Raw genomic sequence first — 17566 nt, 5'->3', positions numbered from 1 at the left:
CTTAAGTCAGGCCTTTGTGAGTCAACTCCATTTCATTTGTTATACCACATTCTCTTAAGGACTTCTAAACACTTCACAATAAAGGTAAATTCAAGACATTACAATGCTCACGACACACTGTTTTTCTAGTCTCTCCACTGAATATATTATTAAAGGCCCATATAAGAGAAACTACACATCTGAAGCTATTTTTTTGAAATGCTTCAAATGAGGGGAGCTCCTACCATGATAAAGACAAGTCACATCAGTGCACAACCACTGCTACTGAAAAAGTGCAGTTTCATGACAATTTCAGCATGGCTCAGAGCTTCCCAAGCACTGTCGCTCAATGGTAGAAGTTAGCTCAGTAGCTGAAGGGATGAAGCTGTGTTGTGAGCCAGATGAAGCGGTATCTACTGAATCCAGATGGCTGAAAAACCCAACAGGGAGGCCAAATTTGAACAGAAGCTTTGCTTACTGCTGCAATGACACCCAAAAGACAGTGGGTGCCATAGCAAGTTCCACAGCTGCAAATCAGCCATAATGGGGGACATGCCACCAAGAAACAAAAGATGTAGCTAGTCAGGAATACTCAGGAATGGGCATATTTAGGAGGTGGCTGTTATGGGTCAAATCCATCAGCTACTATACCAAACTGAGGTTACAGACATACAGAAAACTCTGGCAGCTTTTTGGACGATGATCTTTTGTGACTGGTATTCAACTGAAAAGGAATACATGGGCCACTCAGGTCTTAAGAGGCTGACAGTTGGCAGGCAGTGGGGAAAAAAGAAAAGAAGCAAACTGGTTTAACACAAACTGGAATAAACAGATCTTGCAGCTTTTGTACACAGCATCACTTAAACCTGTAGAGCGATACGTAGATTAGTAAAGCGATCCTAAGGACTATGCAATACACTTCAAAGACCATCAACAAGCAGCCTGGAGATCAGGAATGAAGTGACGTTTAGGACAGCCCATCAGAAAACTAGTAGGTACATTCCCAAGAAGCTGTAGGCAATGTAGACCAGATACCAATCACATCTACATAGAGGTTTCAGTAGCAGTTAAGGTAAGACACCATAACTGTACAAGTTAAAATAAGGCTACATGCAGAATGAACTGTTTTGACAGCAATATCTACTTCATGCCACTCTGCTTGCCAATCAATCCTTTCTGTTTGATATGCAAATATTTTACTGGCATCCAATTCTGGACTTCATAAATGGAGTGACTGTAGCTACAGACACTCTGTCTCAAAGTACTAGGACACAGATGCAAAAAAAATATTGAAAATGCAGCAGTAAAAACCTGATGTCAAAATGAAAACGTGCTAGAAACCCCAAGAAAAGGGGCATAAAGTCAAAAGCAAACATTGTTAAAATGAATTCTACAATTCTCCTCACACTCAGCAAACAAACTAGTTCAGCAATTTTCAAAAAAAGTTCAGACAGGATTCTTGGCGACCAAACAGCAACCGAGCATCAAGAATACATTACAAATGTACAATGCTTCTTACCAAGTACTAATGTAGGACCTTTGCAACTGTGCTCATCATCTTAATCACTCTACTGATAGGACTGCCTTGTTTATATGATGTCTGTGTCTTCCTGGCGAAACCAAACACCCATTTATGAAAAGACAAGACATACTGGAGAATAAATTAGGGTTTCTAAATATGCAGGGATCTACTTTGATCAATATGGCTTATGACTATAGTGTCTAAACCAGAGACAGCAAAAGGGAAGGGAGTATGTTTGGATGTGTAAGTATTACACAATAACTGCAAAATGCCTTTATTATTGCAACAAGGGACGGATTCTTGTTTTAAACATTCTAACACCGTACAGCAACATGGATTCAGGGAAAAATGAGAAGTACCTGACAGTAAAGCTGAACTGATGAAAATATACAAAATGTAATGAAATAACTGATGCATATGTTTTTCATCATCTTGTCTGTGAATTATACCATTACATACCAGAAGTGCTCCCATGTTTTATTAGTGACCAAGTTTCCTGTCCAGCTGTGAGAAATCTCATGTGCAACAACCTAAAAAAAAAAAAAAAAATGAAAGTTATGTTTGCTTTGTAGCCATGCAAACTGAATATGACTTTAAAGTTAGACATCAAAAATGCATTCATTGTGAAGCGTAAGAAGCAAAGATCCGTTTAGGTAAAAACCTGGAATTGATGGACATGCTCCACCTCAAGAAAGCCAAATCCATTAGAGCTACACACTCCAGGGATTTAAACCTCAGCACAACAATAAATAGGACATGCTGGACGGATAGATTCATATCCCAGAGGCTTCCCTCGCTCTGGTAAAGAATCCCAGTCCATGTTAGGCAGAGTCCCTCTCTGACCCTCTTCAAGAGAAATCTTGATGAGTGGATGGGAAATCGTAAATTTACTCCTGGGAACACTTCTATGGACCTGCTGGACAGAGGCTCAGGAATCTAGTCTAAAAGGGTGGCGAAAGCCAACACATTCTGGCTAGGCTTATAAATGCCATAGGGTAGATATCCTAGTACCTACTTACCTATGAATAAATAAATGCAGTCAAACAAAAAGATATAGCCATATGTAGTGCATGGTGCACCGCAATTACACTTTAAAAAAGACAGGGTTATTAAGCACCTTTCTGATATCTGAAAGGTGTTTAACAAGCTTTTGTTAAGTACCCCTAAGCTCTACTAAAAATCATGTATAACACTAGTGTTTAACAGGGTATATTGTTGGCTGGCAAAGAGCAGAGGCAAAAGGTAAGCAACTTTAAAAGCTGTTGCTTTGTTCTGTCACAAAAAGGTGGCAGAACTAAGCGTCCAGCAGCGCTTCAATCTGTCCATTCTTCAAAGGACACAAATTTGGCCTCTGACAGTACTAACAGCTTTTTGGGCTTTCAAAGCCAGTGAAACACTTCATGCTCCTACACTTTTTCTTTTGTTCTGTAACAAGTAGTTTATGGAGCAGATAAAGCAACATACTCTACACAGAATTATGACTGGGTCTCACCAAGCATAACCATTTAATGTGTGTTCTCGATATGGATGCCAAGATTCACCGCTCAAGCTTCGCTCTCAAGATGAGCTTCCTGAACATCCAAGCCTTGAGTACGTAAGTTGGTTATGGTCAGAAATCCAGTCATAATATCCTGTATTGTCAGAATAGTAATTAAACATATGTATAACCGTGTGACTGTAAAGTTTGGCTGCATTATCTCTGGATTACTAGGCACACCCCTATTCTCTTTTGAATGGGTTATTTCCTCAAAGGCATACTAACCAAAAAAGCTGTACACTCAAAGAAACACGGAGTTATCACTTACTTCCAGAAAGTCCACAGTCTGTTACTTCTTATACCCATCAATTCTATAAGCTATTCTTAAAAACACCATCTAATGTTTCATTCAGTTTCCTCAACATTCCTAATCTGTCACTGCAGAATTTGAGCTGTCATTTAGAAGGTCTCTTCAAAATTTCAAACTAGTGCTGTGATTATCCAAGTATTTTCCAACCTGCAAATTAGAGGATCTGGTATTCTTGCCTACCAAGACCCGTTAACCATCTTCAGTACAATAGCATTACGCCAACCAGCTTAGAAATTCAGAAACCTCTTGTGCCCCATTTCAGTGTCTAAAGCAGCTTTGAAGAAGTCCATCCAAAGATACAAAACATTTAGTTTTAACTGAAACTTTATTCTATGGATACATCACTAGGATTAAAATAATTTCTTCCTCTTAATGTATGACATGTGTCTCTCTGGAATCCAAAAACTCTACCCATAATCCATTGAAACCTGTATACAGTTTTAGACCCCAATACCAATAACACAACAGCTGGGCCTGCACATCCTTGGAGGGAAGTAGTTGACTGCCTACCAGGAACAAGTGGATGCTTGCAAGCATTGGATATACAGCAAACAAAGGACACGGACTTGACACTTTTAAGGCAGTGATGGTAGACCTCACTATGTGTGCATGTGCGTGTGTGTGTGTGTGTGTGTGTGTGTGTGTGTGTGTGTATATGTGCTTGTGCACGTGCGTGTATATGTGTGTATATGTGTGTGTGTGTGTGTGTGTGTGTGTGTGTGTGTGTGTGTGTGTGTGTGTGTGTGTGTATGTGTGTGTGTATGTGTGTGTGTGTGTGTGTGTGTGTGTGTATTCATGTATGTTTGTATGTGTATGCATGTGTGTGTATGCATTTGTGTGTGTGTGTGTGTGTGTGTGTGTATGCATGTGTGTGTGCATGTATGTGTGTGTGCATGTATGTGTGTGTGCATGTGTGTGTATATGTGCGTGTATATGTGCGTGCGTCTGTATACAGGGAGTAGAGGTGGCCCTCACAATGACACAAGTACTCATCGTCTACCACTTGAGGGACAGGCTTGGGAATAAAATAAAAACAAAATGCCCCCCTAGCCCATGTTCAGCATGACTTACGCTGGTGAGAAAAGTATGCCAAGTAGTTTCCTGGACAGACAACTGCAGTCCATCCTAAAATACAGATGGGCCCTGGTTTGGGGGGGTTTGCTGAAACCAGGCCATCCTAAGCCACCGAGATTGAAGGCATCCTCCTTTATCTGCAAGCAAACACTAAATGCAAGCAGAGGCATATGTTCCTCCATGGCTACCTGGATGGCATCTTCGTCCAGCTGGCATTTGCTCAGAGTAAGCAGTGACCCCTGCTTTGAGAACAAATTGATTCATATGAGGGGCAGGGCTAATGGCTGGCAGACATGGATGAAAAATGACCTAGAACAAAATGTAGGGCTATATAAAAGGTAATTGTAGTAGTCCTCAGTAAGAAAAGATTTCTCACGTTACAGACCTTGTGTAATAGTGACTAAAAACAGTGTTTTGTAGACAAAAACAAAACAGGTCAAAACTTGCTGTACACTTAAAAAGCAAAAGTGTCCGTAACCCCAAAAACAAAATCAGAGCCATTAATGAGTCTCTATCCCAGCCTCAATAAGGTAAATATGCTATTGAAAGGAACAGGCCAAATCTACATCAATGAGTGTGATTCTCTGTCTCTCTATCAGATAAACAGCTGATGGGCCTTGACAGAGAAGTGCTGATTCACCAACTCTTGAAAGAAAAAGGCAACTAAAGTAGAACCCCAACTTACATGGGTCAAAATGGCTACCACCACTTACTGATGACCAAAAGCCCTAAATATTTCCATTTATATGAGTGTGCAATTTTTACAAATAATCTTCCATCAGCAAGGAGAAATGATAGGACACGTGGTTTCATGAATATTCCAAAACTGCATCCTGCAGTGGATCTAGAAGCTAAGCATTAACTTTAAAGGCTACTACTCTGCAGTATAATACAGATTTCAACCAGAATATCCGAGCTAGTATTCCAGTTTATTCTCACCTTCTGTTTTAGGACTTTAACACGAATGGATAGATGGCATTTCCAAACCTTCCTGTGCAAAGCAGTTACACTGTACCTAAACAAAGACTTTGGCTCAAGTGAAAGGAAACTAGTAAAACTGACATTTTGGACAGTGATGAGCATCTACAACTTCAGAATATCGCATAAATGGAAAGTTTACTGAATGATTTCCTCCTGTAATGCCTTATTCATAAGGTAACACATCAAAATGACCACCCAGTCTTATGTGCAAAAATCAGCATGAGGAGGGACCTGTAGGGCTAGAATAAAAATCCCACTGGCTACAGCATGATGGCATCTGCTAGCTCCATTTCACTCTACTTGACTGACAGGTCTTTTGCACCCAGTGAGCCTGATGCAAATGATGACTTAGGTGCTCTTCTGATAGGACACCTTCCCAGCATTGCTCACAGTGGGAAAATACCAAGGGATTGGACTTTGCAGAGGGAAGGCAACAGGGACAGATAGGGGTCTGAGGTCAGGGACATTGGCAAAAACACACACATATATATATATATATATATATATATATATATATATATACTTAAATTTGTTAATATCTGGAAAGGTTGCCAAAAAAGATTGTCAGTCTGACCAATTCCCATTTCTAAAGAAGCAATATAAGAACCCAGGGGTCTAACACCACCAGCAGCTTGGATGAAGTTCTGATAAGCCTGCTGTTGTCCCTCAACTTACTTTTCTGCAAAGGTGTGTATCAACTCACTTCTAATAATTTACATTAAAGACCAAAGAAGAAAACCTTCATTTAGTTACTGTTTACATATATAACACTGAGACATCCAATGATCAGCTGAGCTGCATTACGGACAGCCTAATTTTGGACTGCAATACTGATTAGTTGCAGTTCTACTACCAAGCATTCACACGGCTAACAAATGCCGTATCATCCAAAATGGAAATATGCTGGGTTTTTAACTGCAGCCATAGTAGTTTTTTAAAAGCTGCATTCAGTCATCATTGTGTTCACTTCTGCAAAGCAGAATGCAAAAACCCTTGGTGCCACAAACTTTGAAATACTAGTAGTCTGGAGTATGTGAAAGTCAAAGAACAGATGGGAGATATGGTACAGTTCAAGTAAAATGACACAGTGAACCAAATTCCACCAAGGTTCCAGAACTGAAAATGGAGGTGTTTGAAAACGTGCTCTTCCTGTCTGGTAACAAATACATAAATATCCTTATTTTGTCCAAGGTTATAATAATGCAAAAGAAAAAAGAAAAAAACAAAAAGTTCTAAGATGCACTGACTCCAGATTAAGCACCCCATTTGCTGATATTCTGGTTGGGGGGCAATGTGGAAGTAGTGTTCAATGAGCAATAACAAAACAGTTAGGAATGACATTAGGAGACGTACTGAAAAAACAGCAAATTGGTGATAACAGTGCAGGACTCCATAAAACAGTCAAGAAAAAAAAGCAAAAATAAAGCACATTTATTCCAACACAACTTTTTAACAGCACATTTGTCTTGCAAATGAAATGAGACTTTTTCAGTTATGCAGTAAATAAACTAAACAGTATAAATATAAAACCATCAAGTCACATGACAAAGAAGGACCGGGAAACATATCCAAACATTTACAACAATCATCCTAAAATAAACATATGTTTATCTATCTTAATTAAAGGTCTCAAACATTTGATATTAGTATTATCATTAGCACCTCGTAACCTAGGGTCCTGTGGTACATTAAATGGTGAATTTCTTGAAAATTGTGCATACTGCACAAAGCCTAAATGGGGCATTCACAGCAGCCTTGCTCTCTTGGTGGAATAAATGTGCCCTTGTTGTGAATTCCTGGATCTGTCTTTGCTTCTTCTATGAAGGATTACACACAGAAAGGAGGGGCTAGGAAACGGTGTTTGACAACCATAAAGGTTCCCTAGGGAAATGCTCTCTGATGATGGGTAAGATGGATAAAGACAAAGAGAAAGGTCAGATACCAACACCTGAGAAAATATCCATAAAGACAGTACAGCTCTGAAGTGGTAGAAACAGGAAATGTGAAAGGGACGACATGGATGCAGAATGATTCCATAACAATTGAGAATTCTATACAAAGGAAAGTGTAAACAGGTTAAATAGTAGCACACAAAAGTCAATTTTATTTTTCTTTAAATCAGAACTGGAGAAAATGCGTGTGCTGGAAGAAAAAATATGCAAGAAGATGATGATGGGAAAGAAATGGGAAGGAGGGAGGACATATTTATATGTATACGGCCACTTCTGCACTGTCCTGCCTGAAGAAATGGTCCTCTAAAATGAATTCCTTCAGCATCTGCCATCCAAACAGGAAAGAGCCTTGAGACTTGCAAAGCTACTTTACTGCCAAAAGGCACTCCCTATTCTGTGATCATTCTGGGACAAGTAAGAACTGGCTAAAACACCCCTGCATAACAGGTTCTCAGTATGTCCAATTTCCATGAGACAAATGCAGTATCCAACAAATAACCAAATATTCCCTTTGTGTATAGATCATAACCAAAAGAGCAGATGGAATGTTATAAATGGACATTTTTGAAATATGTATTTACTTAATTTGTAAACTGAATACGAGTCACAGATCTTTTACATGAAAGAAGCAGAGAGTGATTCACAAGTCAAAAAAAAAAACATCAGATACGCAGCAGTTAGACAGTATAAAAGTTGGGAATAATATGCTAAAATTTCTAAGGAGTATCTTCTGCAACAGGTTAGTCACACTTCGCACAGTGTCTAAAAGAATTATAATGTAAAAAAGTGTTGAAAATGGTAACTTAATAACATGTGGCATTATTGTGGCATTATATACAAGGAAGTATTAGGAAACCTAAGTAATAATTCTAGTCAAAGCACTTCAGTCAAACAGACGTTTTAAGTACTAATGTGGTACTGACAAAGTATCAAAACCTACCAGCCCCAACAAGGGGCAAAGGTATAACTAATGATGAAGGGGAGAACAATGTGAGATGATTATTTGCTCCACATTGTTGTATTGCACTTTATCCTGTAATATACTTGCGCTGCTTTTAAATAACTGCATTTGCTTAGTTCTTGCACGCTAATCTATTTATAAATTTTGTGTCTTTCGGCTTTTCCCAGTTAGTGGTCACCACAGCGGAACTCTGGTCCACTAATGATTGGCAGTAGATTTTTTACGTGCCGAGTTTGCCAGCCCTGACGCACAACCTTCAATGAAGGTATGCCCATTCACGCATGTCTCCACACAGAAGAAGCTCTAGCTGAGAATCGAATGGCACAACATCTTGCTGTGAGGCGACAACGCTACCGCAGCACCACCACCGCAGTAATCGAATCTATTTATAAATACTTTTGATTTTCTTTGCTTGTCAGGTTCTGCACTTCTGTTTGTTTACTGTTTTAACTTGGTTATTTACTGCACTCTGGGCGGCCTCTTAAAATATGTTTACATTAACAAGATTTCAGCCTGTACTCTTAGTGGCAGGAGAGAGTAGCCAAGTCTCTTCAGAGCTGGGAATCGCTGCTTGAAACCGCAAAGTCGGTTTCTGATTGGACAGAGGGCTAGCTGGTTTTCAGACCTTCTGTGCCTGTATAAAGTTGTTGCATTTGCGTGATGCTGTTCATTGCACAGTGGCGGTTCCAGTGCCTTGTATAAACGTAGGCACCTAGAAATGAAATTTTTTATCTAAAACTACCCCTGAAATTTCATCAGCACTTAGCTGCACAAACAGCAACTTGTTCATACATTAAGGTACACTCCCCACACACAAGTTTGGTCTCAGGTTCATAGGTGTGTACTAGCCTAATGGCCCTGGAGCCTTTACAAGGCTAGCTCATAGGATTACCCTGGCATCGTGCCACCCAATGTTGGTTCCCAGTGCCTCTGCCGAGTAGCGTCACTGGAGTGATACCTGGGGTGAATTTTCTACTTCCCATCCACTAATCAAGATTTCTCTTGAAGAGGGACAGTGAGGCACTCCGCTTGACATGTATGGGAAGTCTATTCCATAGCATGGGCAGACTCTGGGTTACGAACCTGTCCCTCCAGCTTATTCCGTTGATTGTGGTAATGAGGTTGAGGTCTCTGGAGAATGCACTGCGGAGGGACTGGGATTTCTTTAGATGAAGCATTTCTAACAGAGCTGCGTTAGACATGGCTTTGTAAGTCAAGCAGAGATCACTTAAAAAAGGCATCCCAGGAGTCATTAACCTAGTAATCCCCTATGAACTTATGACCCTAGCATAACTATTGTAAAACTGCAGTAAAGGTGCTTATGTCTTTAGTTCTTTCAATAAGCTGTGTGTATGAACATGTTTGGGGGGGGCACAATATTTGTATGCTGTGGTAAGGTATTCCACAGTTGAGGTTTTCTTTTATTTTATTTAGCATCTGTTTACTGGGAAAGTCTCACTGGGTCCAGGGAAACAATTTTCAGCAGAGGCCCAAGGATAAAAGCTCCAAAAGTGAATACAAATATTATATGAGCAAACATAATAATGCAGTAAGTCAAAATGCGTAAAATGAAAACAGCTGAATATTAAGATTATAGGTAGGAACTATGATACATTTTTAAGAAAAGGGAAGAGAATATAAGACAATACAGTTACAGTTTAGGAATATCCTAGGGAGAATAGAAAGCAATTAGTGACAGTATGAAAATATATGCGTAGAAAGAAGTGAATATCAGAAAAAAACAACGTAGGAAAAACTGGGTGAGGATGAGAGAAGTTAGAGCATGAAGAAGGGATCTAGAGTGTGAAGAGGAGAGTAGCTAGTGTGCGAAGAAAGGGGTGAGGTGGGGGCTTACATGAGGGCTGTGGACCTTTATGCAGAGTACAAAGAAACAGGGAGTGAGAGCAAATGATGTGAAGAGCAAAAGGCAGTTAAAGAGAAGAGATACAGTTTTACATGGAATTTGAGCAGGAAAAGATCCATGCTTTGCTTAAGGATTCTTTTAACTCATTCCCTCCAATACCTTTAACTCCCAGTGGGTGTGGCTTGAGCCTTTAAAAATGAAGTTATCACCTTACAGTTCTAACAAATACTCATTGACAGAGGTCAAATATCAATGCAATTGTGTTTGCCATAATGTATGCTTCAAGATAAAATATTATGATACCTTGTATGTAGCATGGTTTTTGGTATTAACGCAAATATGAAAAACTAAAAAATTATACCTAGAGCTGCAATAGGAGGTGTTTGTAGAAATGCCTGGAGGAGCACTTGACTGTAATGAAAAAGAGAAAAAGGTGGTGTTTGCTCTAATATTTACAAAAAGGTTGTTCCAGGCTATGGCAATGGAATAGAAATACTGGCATTTTCCAGCAGCTTTATTGGGCTTGTGTACTGAAATAAGCTGTTTGTCTTTGGATCTTAGAGATCTACTGGGGAGGTAGCCAAGAAGAGCAGATGTCACAGCTGGGCAGGCAGTGGGCTTATAGATAATGCTGTGGGCAGTTAAGAGTTGTAGGAAGGTAAGATGTTGTGGTAGCTCCAGCCATCTCAGTGATCAATGTGCGGTGCAATGGTCAGTAGAGTATGTAGATCTTGTGGCAAATTCATAGGGATTACTAGGCTAACAGCTTAAGTGCCCTTACAAGCCTAGCCAAAACAACCCAATTTTACCAAATATATGACCCCTAGGGGCAAGAGGATGACATGGATTTGTGCCTATGCATGGAGCATCTTAACAGATTGCCCCTGTACATAGGTTCATAGGTAGGTAGGTACTGGGCTATCTGCCTGAAGGCATATATTAGCCCAGCCACGTTGTGCGGTATTCACCGCCCCTTTGGTTAGTTCCCTAGGCCCTTGATCTAGCAGCTAGTACCCTTGGCCCCCATCTAGTAGAGCTGTTGATATGATCCCTGGTGTGAATGTTCTGTTACCCATTCACTCGTCAAGGTTCCTCTTGAAGAGTGATAGTGAGGGGCTCTGTCTTATGCAGATCAGGACCTTATTCCATAGCAAGGGAAGTCTTTGCGAAGGGAATCTATCCCACCAGCATGTTCTATTCATTGTTGTGCTGAGGTTTATATCCCTAGAGCGTGTAGCTCGAGTAGGTTTTGTTTTGCTAAGATGGAGCATGTTCAACAGTTCTTGGTTGGACATGGCTCTGTATGTTAGACAGAGATTGCCTCTGAGAAGGCGGTATGCAACAGAGAAATAGTTTTTTCAATCGTGCTGCATAAGGCAACTGTTTGAGGCCAGTAATCCTCTCAGTGAGGCACCTCTGTGGTCTCTCCAGCTGCTGGAGATGCCTAGCCAGGTACATTCCAATTGGTGCATTGTACTCAATAATGGGTCTGATGAGGGAAGAGTAGAGGGGCACCACTACATCCTTAGATCTTGATGCGAACCCTTTCGTGATCAGATGGGTCACAGAGGGATTTTCTAACCATCTTGGCAACATGGTTATCAAAGGAAAGCTGACTATCTACTTGCGCCCCTAGATCCCTCATTACTTCCTCAGATTTCAGGGGTTACCCCCTATGTGGTAGTTTGTGGGTACTCTGTTTTTTCCAAAGGGGATTACTGCGCATTGTTTAGCATTTAGCTTGCGACCATGGCTTTGACACCATGCATCAGTCTCATTAAGGCCCTTCTGGAGGATATCCATGTCGGCTGGAGACTCTATTATAGCACCCAGTCTGCAGTCGTCCACAAACTTGGTCAGCCACAGCCCTTCAGTGCTTGCCTGTACTTCTGAGAAGTATATGCCAAACAGGAGGGTCCCCAGGACAGAGCCTTGAGGCACACCACTTGTTACTGGTCTGGATTCGGACATAGATCCTGCTACCCTTACTTTGTGGGATCTGTCTGAGAGCCAGTTTGCGATCCATCTTGTGACATAACGGTTTATGCCCAGGTTGGTGAGTTTATCAATAATACCCGAATGGGGAATGGTGTCAAATGCTTTAGAAAGGTCAAGGTAAGCCGTGTGTACCTCCTTTCCCTTATCTATAGCCTGAGTAACTGTCTCAAAGAAGTCCACCAGGTTCAGGAGGCATGATCTGCCCTTGACGAAGCCGAACTGTGTGGGGTCAAGTGTTTGGAGGTTCCCAATCTCTCCATTTATGAGTACCATAATGATTCGCTCCATTGCCTTACAGATCAGACTGGTCAGGCTTATTGGTCGGTAGTTCCCAGGGTCGGTTGTGGGCCCACCGTTGTGCAGCGGAACCACTGTTGCTGTGCGCCATTCTATGGCACATATCCTGGCGAGAGGCTGAGACTGAACAGGGTATTCAGATGCGGGGTTAATTCATTTTGGAGCTCGCGTATGACACAGCCCCGGACACCATCTGGTCCCATGGAGGCAGTGTTTTTAGCTTTAGATAGAGCCTTATTAACCAACGTATCAGTAATAACTGGAGTTGCACAATCCCCTGGAATAGTAATAGGCCCTGTAGGTGGTGCGGGGGGGGGGGATTTGCACTGAACCTATCAGCCAAGATGTTGGCAATGTCAGTGGGGTCAGTGTATTTTGTTCCATTTTGTACTAGCTCAGAACAGACCTGAGCGTTGCCATTTAGGTTTTTGACGTAACCATAGAAGGCCTTATGGTTATCTTTGGCATCCTTGGCAACCTTTTTTTCGAAATTATTATTTATTATTTTTTATTTTATTTTACATTTGTTGACCGGGCTAGTCTAGCTGGATACATTTCCATTTTCAGTAGAGGCCCGGGGAGAAAAGCTCCACACAAATTTTAACCAAAAAAGTTACAATAAACAAGCAAATGGACAAATCATCATAGATGAAAAGACAAATAATAAAAAAATATAGTACCCAATAACAGATATATACATGAAGAGAATCACATTTCTAAGAATAACATTAATTAGCTGTAATAACATCAAGAACAAGGCACAAAACAGAGAGCAAAATTGACTTATAATATTATATAGAACTAATCATAGTAACAAAAGGAGAAAGAGAAGTACTATAGTAGGAGAGGAGGAAGGGAAGCAGTTTAAGAAAAGAGAAGGGAAAGTTGAGAGAGATTATCATAGAGGAAAGAAGAAACAAAAGGAGGTAGACTGAAGCAGATTCAGTAAAGAGAGAGGGAAAGTAAAGTAGTAGGAAAGTGCAGAGTAGTAAGAAAGTGCAAAGGAGGTAAAAGATTGATCAGGTTTTGAACAGGAACAGAGCCAGTGGCTTTGGAAGTAATCTTTGATTTTATGTTTAAAGAGAGGCAGAGATGTGGTAAGTGTTATATTGCTAGGAAGCAGATTCCAGTTCCTTCCTACAGTATTATTGAATAGAGAGTCACCGGCAGAATTATTAGTCTTTGTTATAGTAGCCATAAGTTTACTAGAAGAGCGAAGGGAGTTTAGGTTGTTATAAGGGATTAAAAGTTTAGAAAGTATAGGGGTTTTGTTGGGTTGGTATAAAATTTTATGGGCAATAGCGAGTTGAGGGATTAACAGAAGGTTTTGTAGTTCAAGCCAGCCTAGAAGTTTCAGGTTAATACAGTGATGAGTTCTAAAAGGGTTACTAGTGGCAAAACGGGCAATGTTGTTGTAGCAAGTAGCCAGTTTGTTAAGGTTGGCTTTCCTAAGATTAGTAAAAATTGGTGAGGCATAAAGAAGAGTTGACAAAAGATGGGAGTGGGCAATCTTGGCTCTGGATGATGATGTTACGAAAGGTTTAATTCTATATAGGCTTCCTATTTTTCTATTGACAGTTTTAATGGTGTTGTTGATATGCTGATTAAAGGAGAGGTTGTTATCAATTGTTATTCCTAATAATTTTGTTGTTGGATCAGGAGTAATGAGAGTGGCATTATTTGAGGAGATGGTGAAGTCCAAGGGAGTGGACCTAGTGCTAGGAGAGAAAAGGAGAAGTTTAGTTTTTTTGGCATTGAGGAGGAGGTTGCGTCTGGTGAACCAAGTTTCTACTGTGTTGAAGACATTTTGAGTAATAGATGAAAGTTCATTAGGAGATGAAGCAGAGCAGATAAGGGTGGAGTCATCTGCATATTGAATGCAGGTAGATTGAGGAATAGCTAAGTGAAGATCATTGATGAACAGGGAGAAGAGAATAGGTCCTAGAATGGAGCCCTGAGGTACACCGATGGAAACGGGTGTGAGTGAGGAAACTGCTTGTTGTCTATTGCTAAGGTAGGATGTAAACCAGTTAACGGCAAGATTATCAAAGGAGAGGGATGTAAGAGTGTTAATTAAAATGGAGTGGTTGACCATATCAAAAGCTTTAGAGAGGTCAATGAAGAGAGCAGAAGAGAGAAGGTTGTCGTTGCGGTTCCTATTGATAGTATCTACAAACGATAGGAGAGCAGTGGTAGTACTGTGATGTGGTCTAAAACCGTGTTGACAGTTTGCTATTATGTTGTTTTGAGAGAGATGCTGTAAAAGTTGTTGGTGAATACATTTTTCCATTATTTTTGCTAAAGGAGAAAGGAGGGCAATTGGTCTATAGTTTGAGTACTCAATGGAATTTCCACCTTTATGTAAAGGGATAATATGGGATATTTTCCAGATGTCTGGGATGGTTCCCTCTTGGATTGTCCTGTTTATAAGTATAGATACTGGATATGCAATTTCTTTGGCAGCTTTTTGGAGAAAAAGTGAAGGGAGCTTGTCAGCAGAAGGGGTACAAGGCTTCAGTTTGTGAATAAGTCTAGAGATGAAAGATGTAGGAATAGGTTGTATTTTAAAGTTATTTGAAGAGTGTCTTTGGTTTATAGGTGGGCAGGAGTTATTAGTGCTAAGTTGTCTAGCTAGTGATAGAATAGTGTCAGTAAAAAAAGAGTTGAAAGCATTTGGAGTGAGGTGGGGAGTGTCTGGGTCGGCATTAAGAGGGGTGGGAGTTTTGGATGTTCCTGGGGAAAGGAGTCTATTAATAGATGACCAAAACTGTTTGGGATTGTTATGATGAGTTTGTTGAAGTTTGCAGTAGAAGGTTTTTTTGTCAGTAATTATTGCTTTTTTAGTCGAGTTTCTAAGTTGGTGGAAATGAAGAAGGTCAAGGGAATTTCTGTGGCTTCTCCATTTGGCCCAGACTTTATTTCTGGAGAGAATTAGCTTTTTAGTTTCTTTAGAGAGCCATGGCGCAATATTGGGTTTCATTCTGATGGTGCGTTCAGGAGCATGTTTGTTGAGAATGGATAAAAAAGTGGTATTAAGGTATGATACTGCATTTTCAAGGGGAAGAGATTTTAAGGGGCTCCAGTTGCATTTGCTGAGTTCATTTTGAAATAGGTCTATATTAAAATGTTTAGTAGAGCGTATTTTTTGAATGTTAGGGAGGTTTGGGAAATCAGTTCTTTCTCTAGTGATAAAGGTTAAAGCATGATCACTTATATCATCAGGCAGGGTTTTGTTTGACTTTGTTTATGAGTATCCAGTCTAAAATACTCTCTTTATTGTTAGGCTTGTTGATTCTAGTGGTTGAAGTAATAGTCTGGGTGAAACCATATAGGTTCATATGAGAGGAAGGATTATCTGCATTGATAGTGTTCCAGTCAACATTGATGTCACCTAGAATTATAGTTTCTTGGGGGTAAGTAGTAGATACCCAGCTGAGAAAGGGTTCTAGTATGGGTATATTGTTTCCTGGTGGTAAGTAGATGCAGATAATGTAAAGGGATTTCTTGGTGTTTATTTGGAGTTTTGTTATGATGGCTTCTACTTTGCAATCTGGGGTAGGATAAGCTGGAAGAGTAGAGATATTAAGCTGATTCTTAAAAAGAATTGCTACACCACCACCTTTACGTTTTGGTCGGTCAAGTCTTATTATGCTATATCCTTGGGATGTGATCTCAGTGTCTTTTGTTTCTGGTTTGAGCCAGGTCTCTGAGAGGCAGAGAATGTCAAACGAATGAATATCTAGGAGGGCATGTAATTGAGCTATTTTGTTATTTATACTATGAATGTTTAGGTGTCCTATAAGGAGGGAGTCATTGATTTTAGGTCTATTAGTTTTGGGAGAGGGATAAGCTGGCCCAGGATTAGGGTGGATGTCTCCATCTTGTAATGTAAGAAGATTAGGTTTGGTTATTAAAGGGTTCTTTAAAAAGATTTGTAGTATTAGTTTCTTATTGGTAGGATAGACATACTTAAGGTGGGAGAGTCTGTGGTATTTAGGTAAGAGATAGTTGGGGTTAAAAGTAATGTTGGAGTGTAAAATGGGAGAAGTATTTGTAAGAGTTGAGGTGTGTTTGTTAGGGTAGATGGAGTGGGCAGAAAGAGGGTTTTCAAAGAAGGTAAGAAGGTATGCAGAGAACAAGATGGCAAGGAGTGGAACTGTAAGTGTGGGCATAGTAAGGAAGTTGGGAGGCATAATTAGAGAGTATTATAGTAGGAGTTAAGGAAGGTACTAGAAGTGGCTAAGATAGGAGAAATGATATAAAACCTAATAGGAGAGGGAGGAGTGAAAGAGGGTCAGTAAGAGGTAGTAAGAGGGTGTAAAAGGGTAGTGTAAGAGAAAAATAAAAAATAAAAATGAAGTAGACGACAAGTATAGAGCTGTGAGGTCGGATATAAGGGAGGGATTTTGGAAGAAAAGAGGTATGAGGGGAGGTGGTGGTAAGGGGTGTGGTTAACAGAGGAGCGGGATAAAGCAGGGTAAGATATTGGAAGAAAGAAGTAGGGGGTGTGTTCAGAGAGGTATAAGAGTAGGATCCCCGGGGGTGGGTGGGAATTGGGGGTAGGGAGGGGAGCGGAGTGAGACCTGAGGGCTTAATGGAGCGGGAAGAAACAGCTGAAGGAGAGATGGGAAAGGAGACACTCAAAAATGCAGGTAAGTAAGGTGAGAGAGGTACATAGTGAGAAAAAGAAGGTAAAGTAGAGACCAGTGTTCCAGGGTGAAGATAAAGCACAGACAGGTTAAAATCAGTATGTGAACATACAGTGAAAATAGAGGAGGAGCAGGTCTAAGTTAACAAGGAAAGTAGGCAGTTTACAAGGAATAGAGGAAATCAGAGAGATAGGGGACAGACAGAGAGTGAGGCTAGGATAGAGGTTAAAAGGAATAGGAAGACAGAGTACTATTGTAACAGATGAAAGGGCTAGTTGGAGCCAAAAGGTAACAGCGTAGGAAACAACAGACACAGAGGGGAGGGAGCTACCTGTAAGATAGCGCAGATAAAAAGAGAGAGAAACAGAAATATAGAATAAGACCAAGAGGGGTGTGAGGGAGAAGAGAAAATAATTAAAAAGTAGGAGAGTAGAGCATACGA

At 40.4% G+C, this 17566-nt stretch overlaps 1 protein-coding gene across 1 annotated transcript in view; it reads right to left on the bottom strand.

Annotated features, from left to right (window-relative positions):
• Window positions 1-17566, bottom strand: part of LOC122814921 (leukotriene A-4 hydrolase-like) — a 403509-nt gene that overhangs the window by 209164 nt on the left and 176779 nt on the right. Inside the window, exon 10 of the mRNA XM_044087185.1 lies at window positions 1961-2031. Within this exon, the coding sequence (XP_043943120.1) occupies window positions 1961-2031 (71 nt within the window). The remainder of the gene's footprint in view (window positions 1-1960; window positions 2032-17566) is intronic.

This window comes from Protopterus annectens, chromosome 11.part0, assembly GCF_019279795.1.
Source record: "Protopterus annectens isolate FY-2018-M chromosome 11.part0, PAN1.0, whole genome shotgun sequence".
NCBI classification, from domain to species: domain Eukaryota; kingdom Metazoa; phylum Chordata; order Ceratodontiformes; family Protopteridae; genus Protopterus; species Protopterus annectens.
Note: the sequence above shows the minus strand (reverse complement) of the source record. Positions and strands in the feature narration are given on the sequence as shown.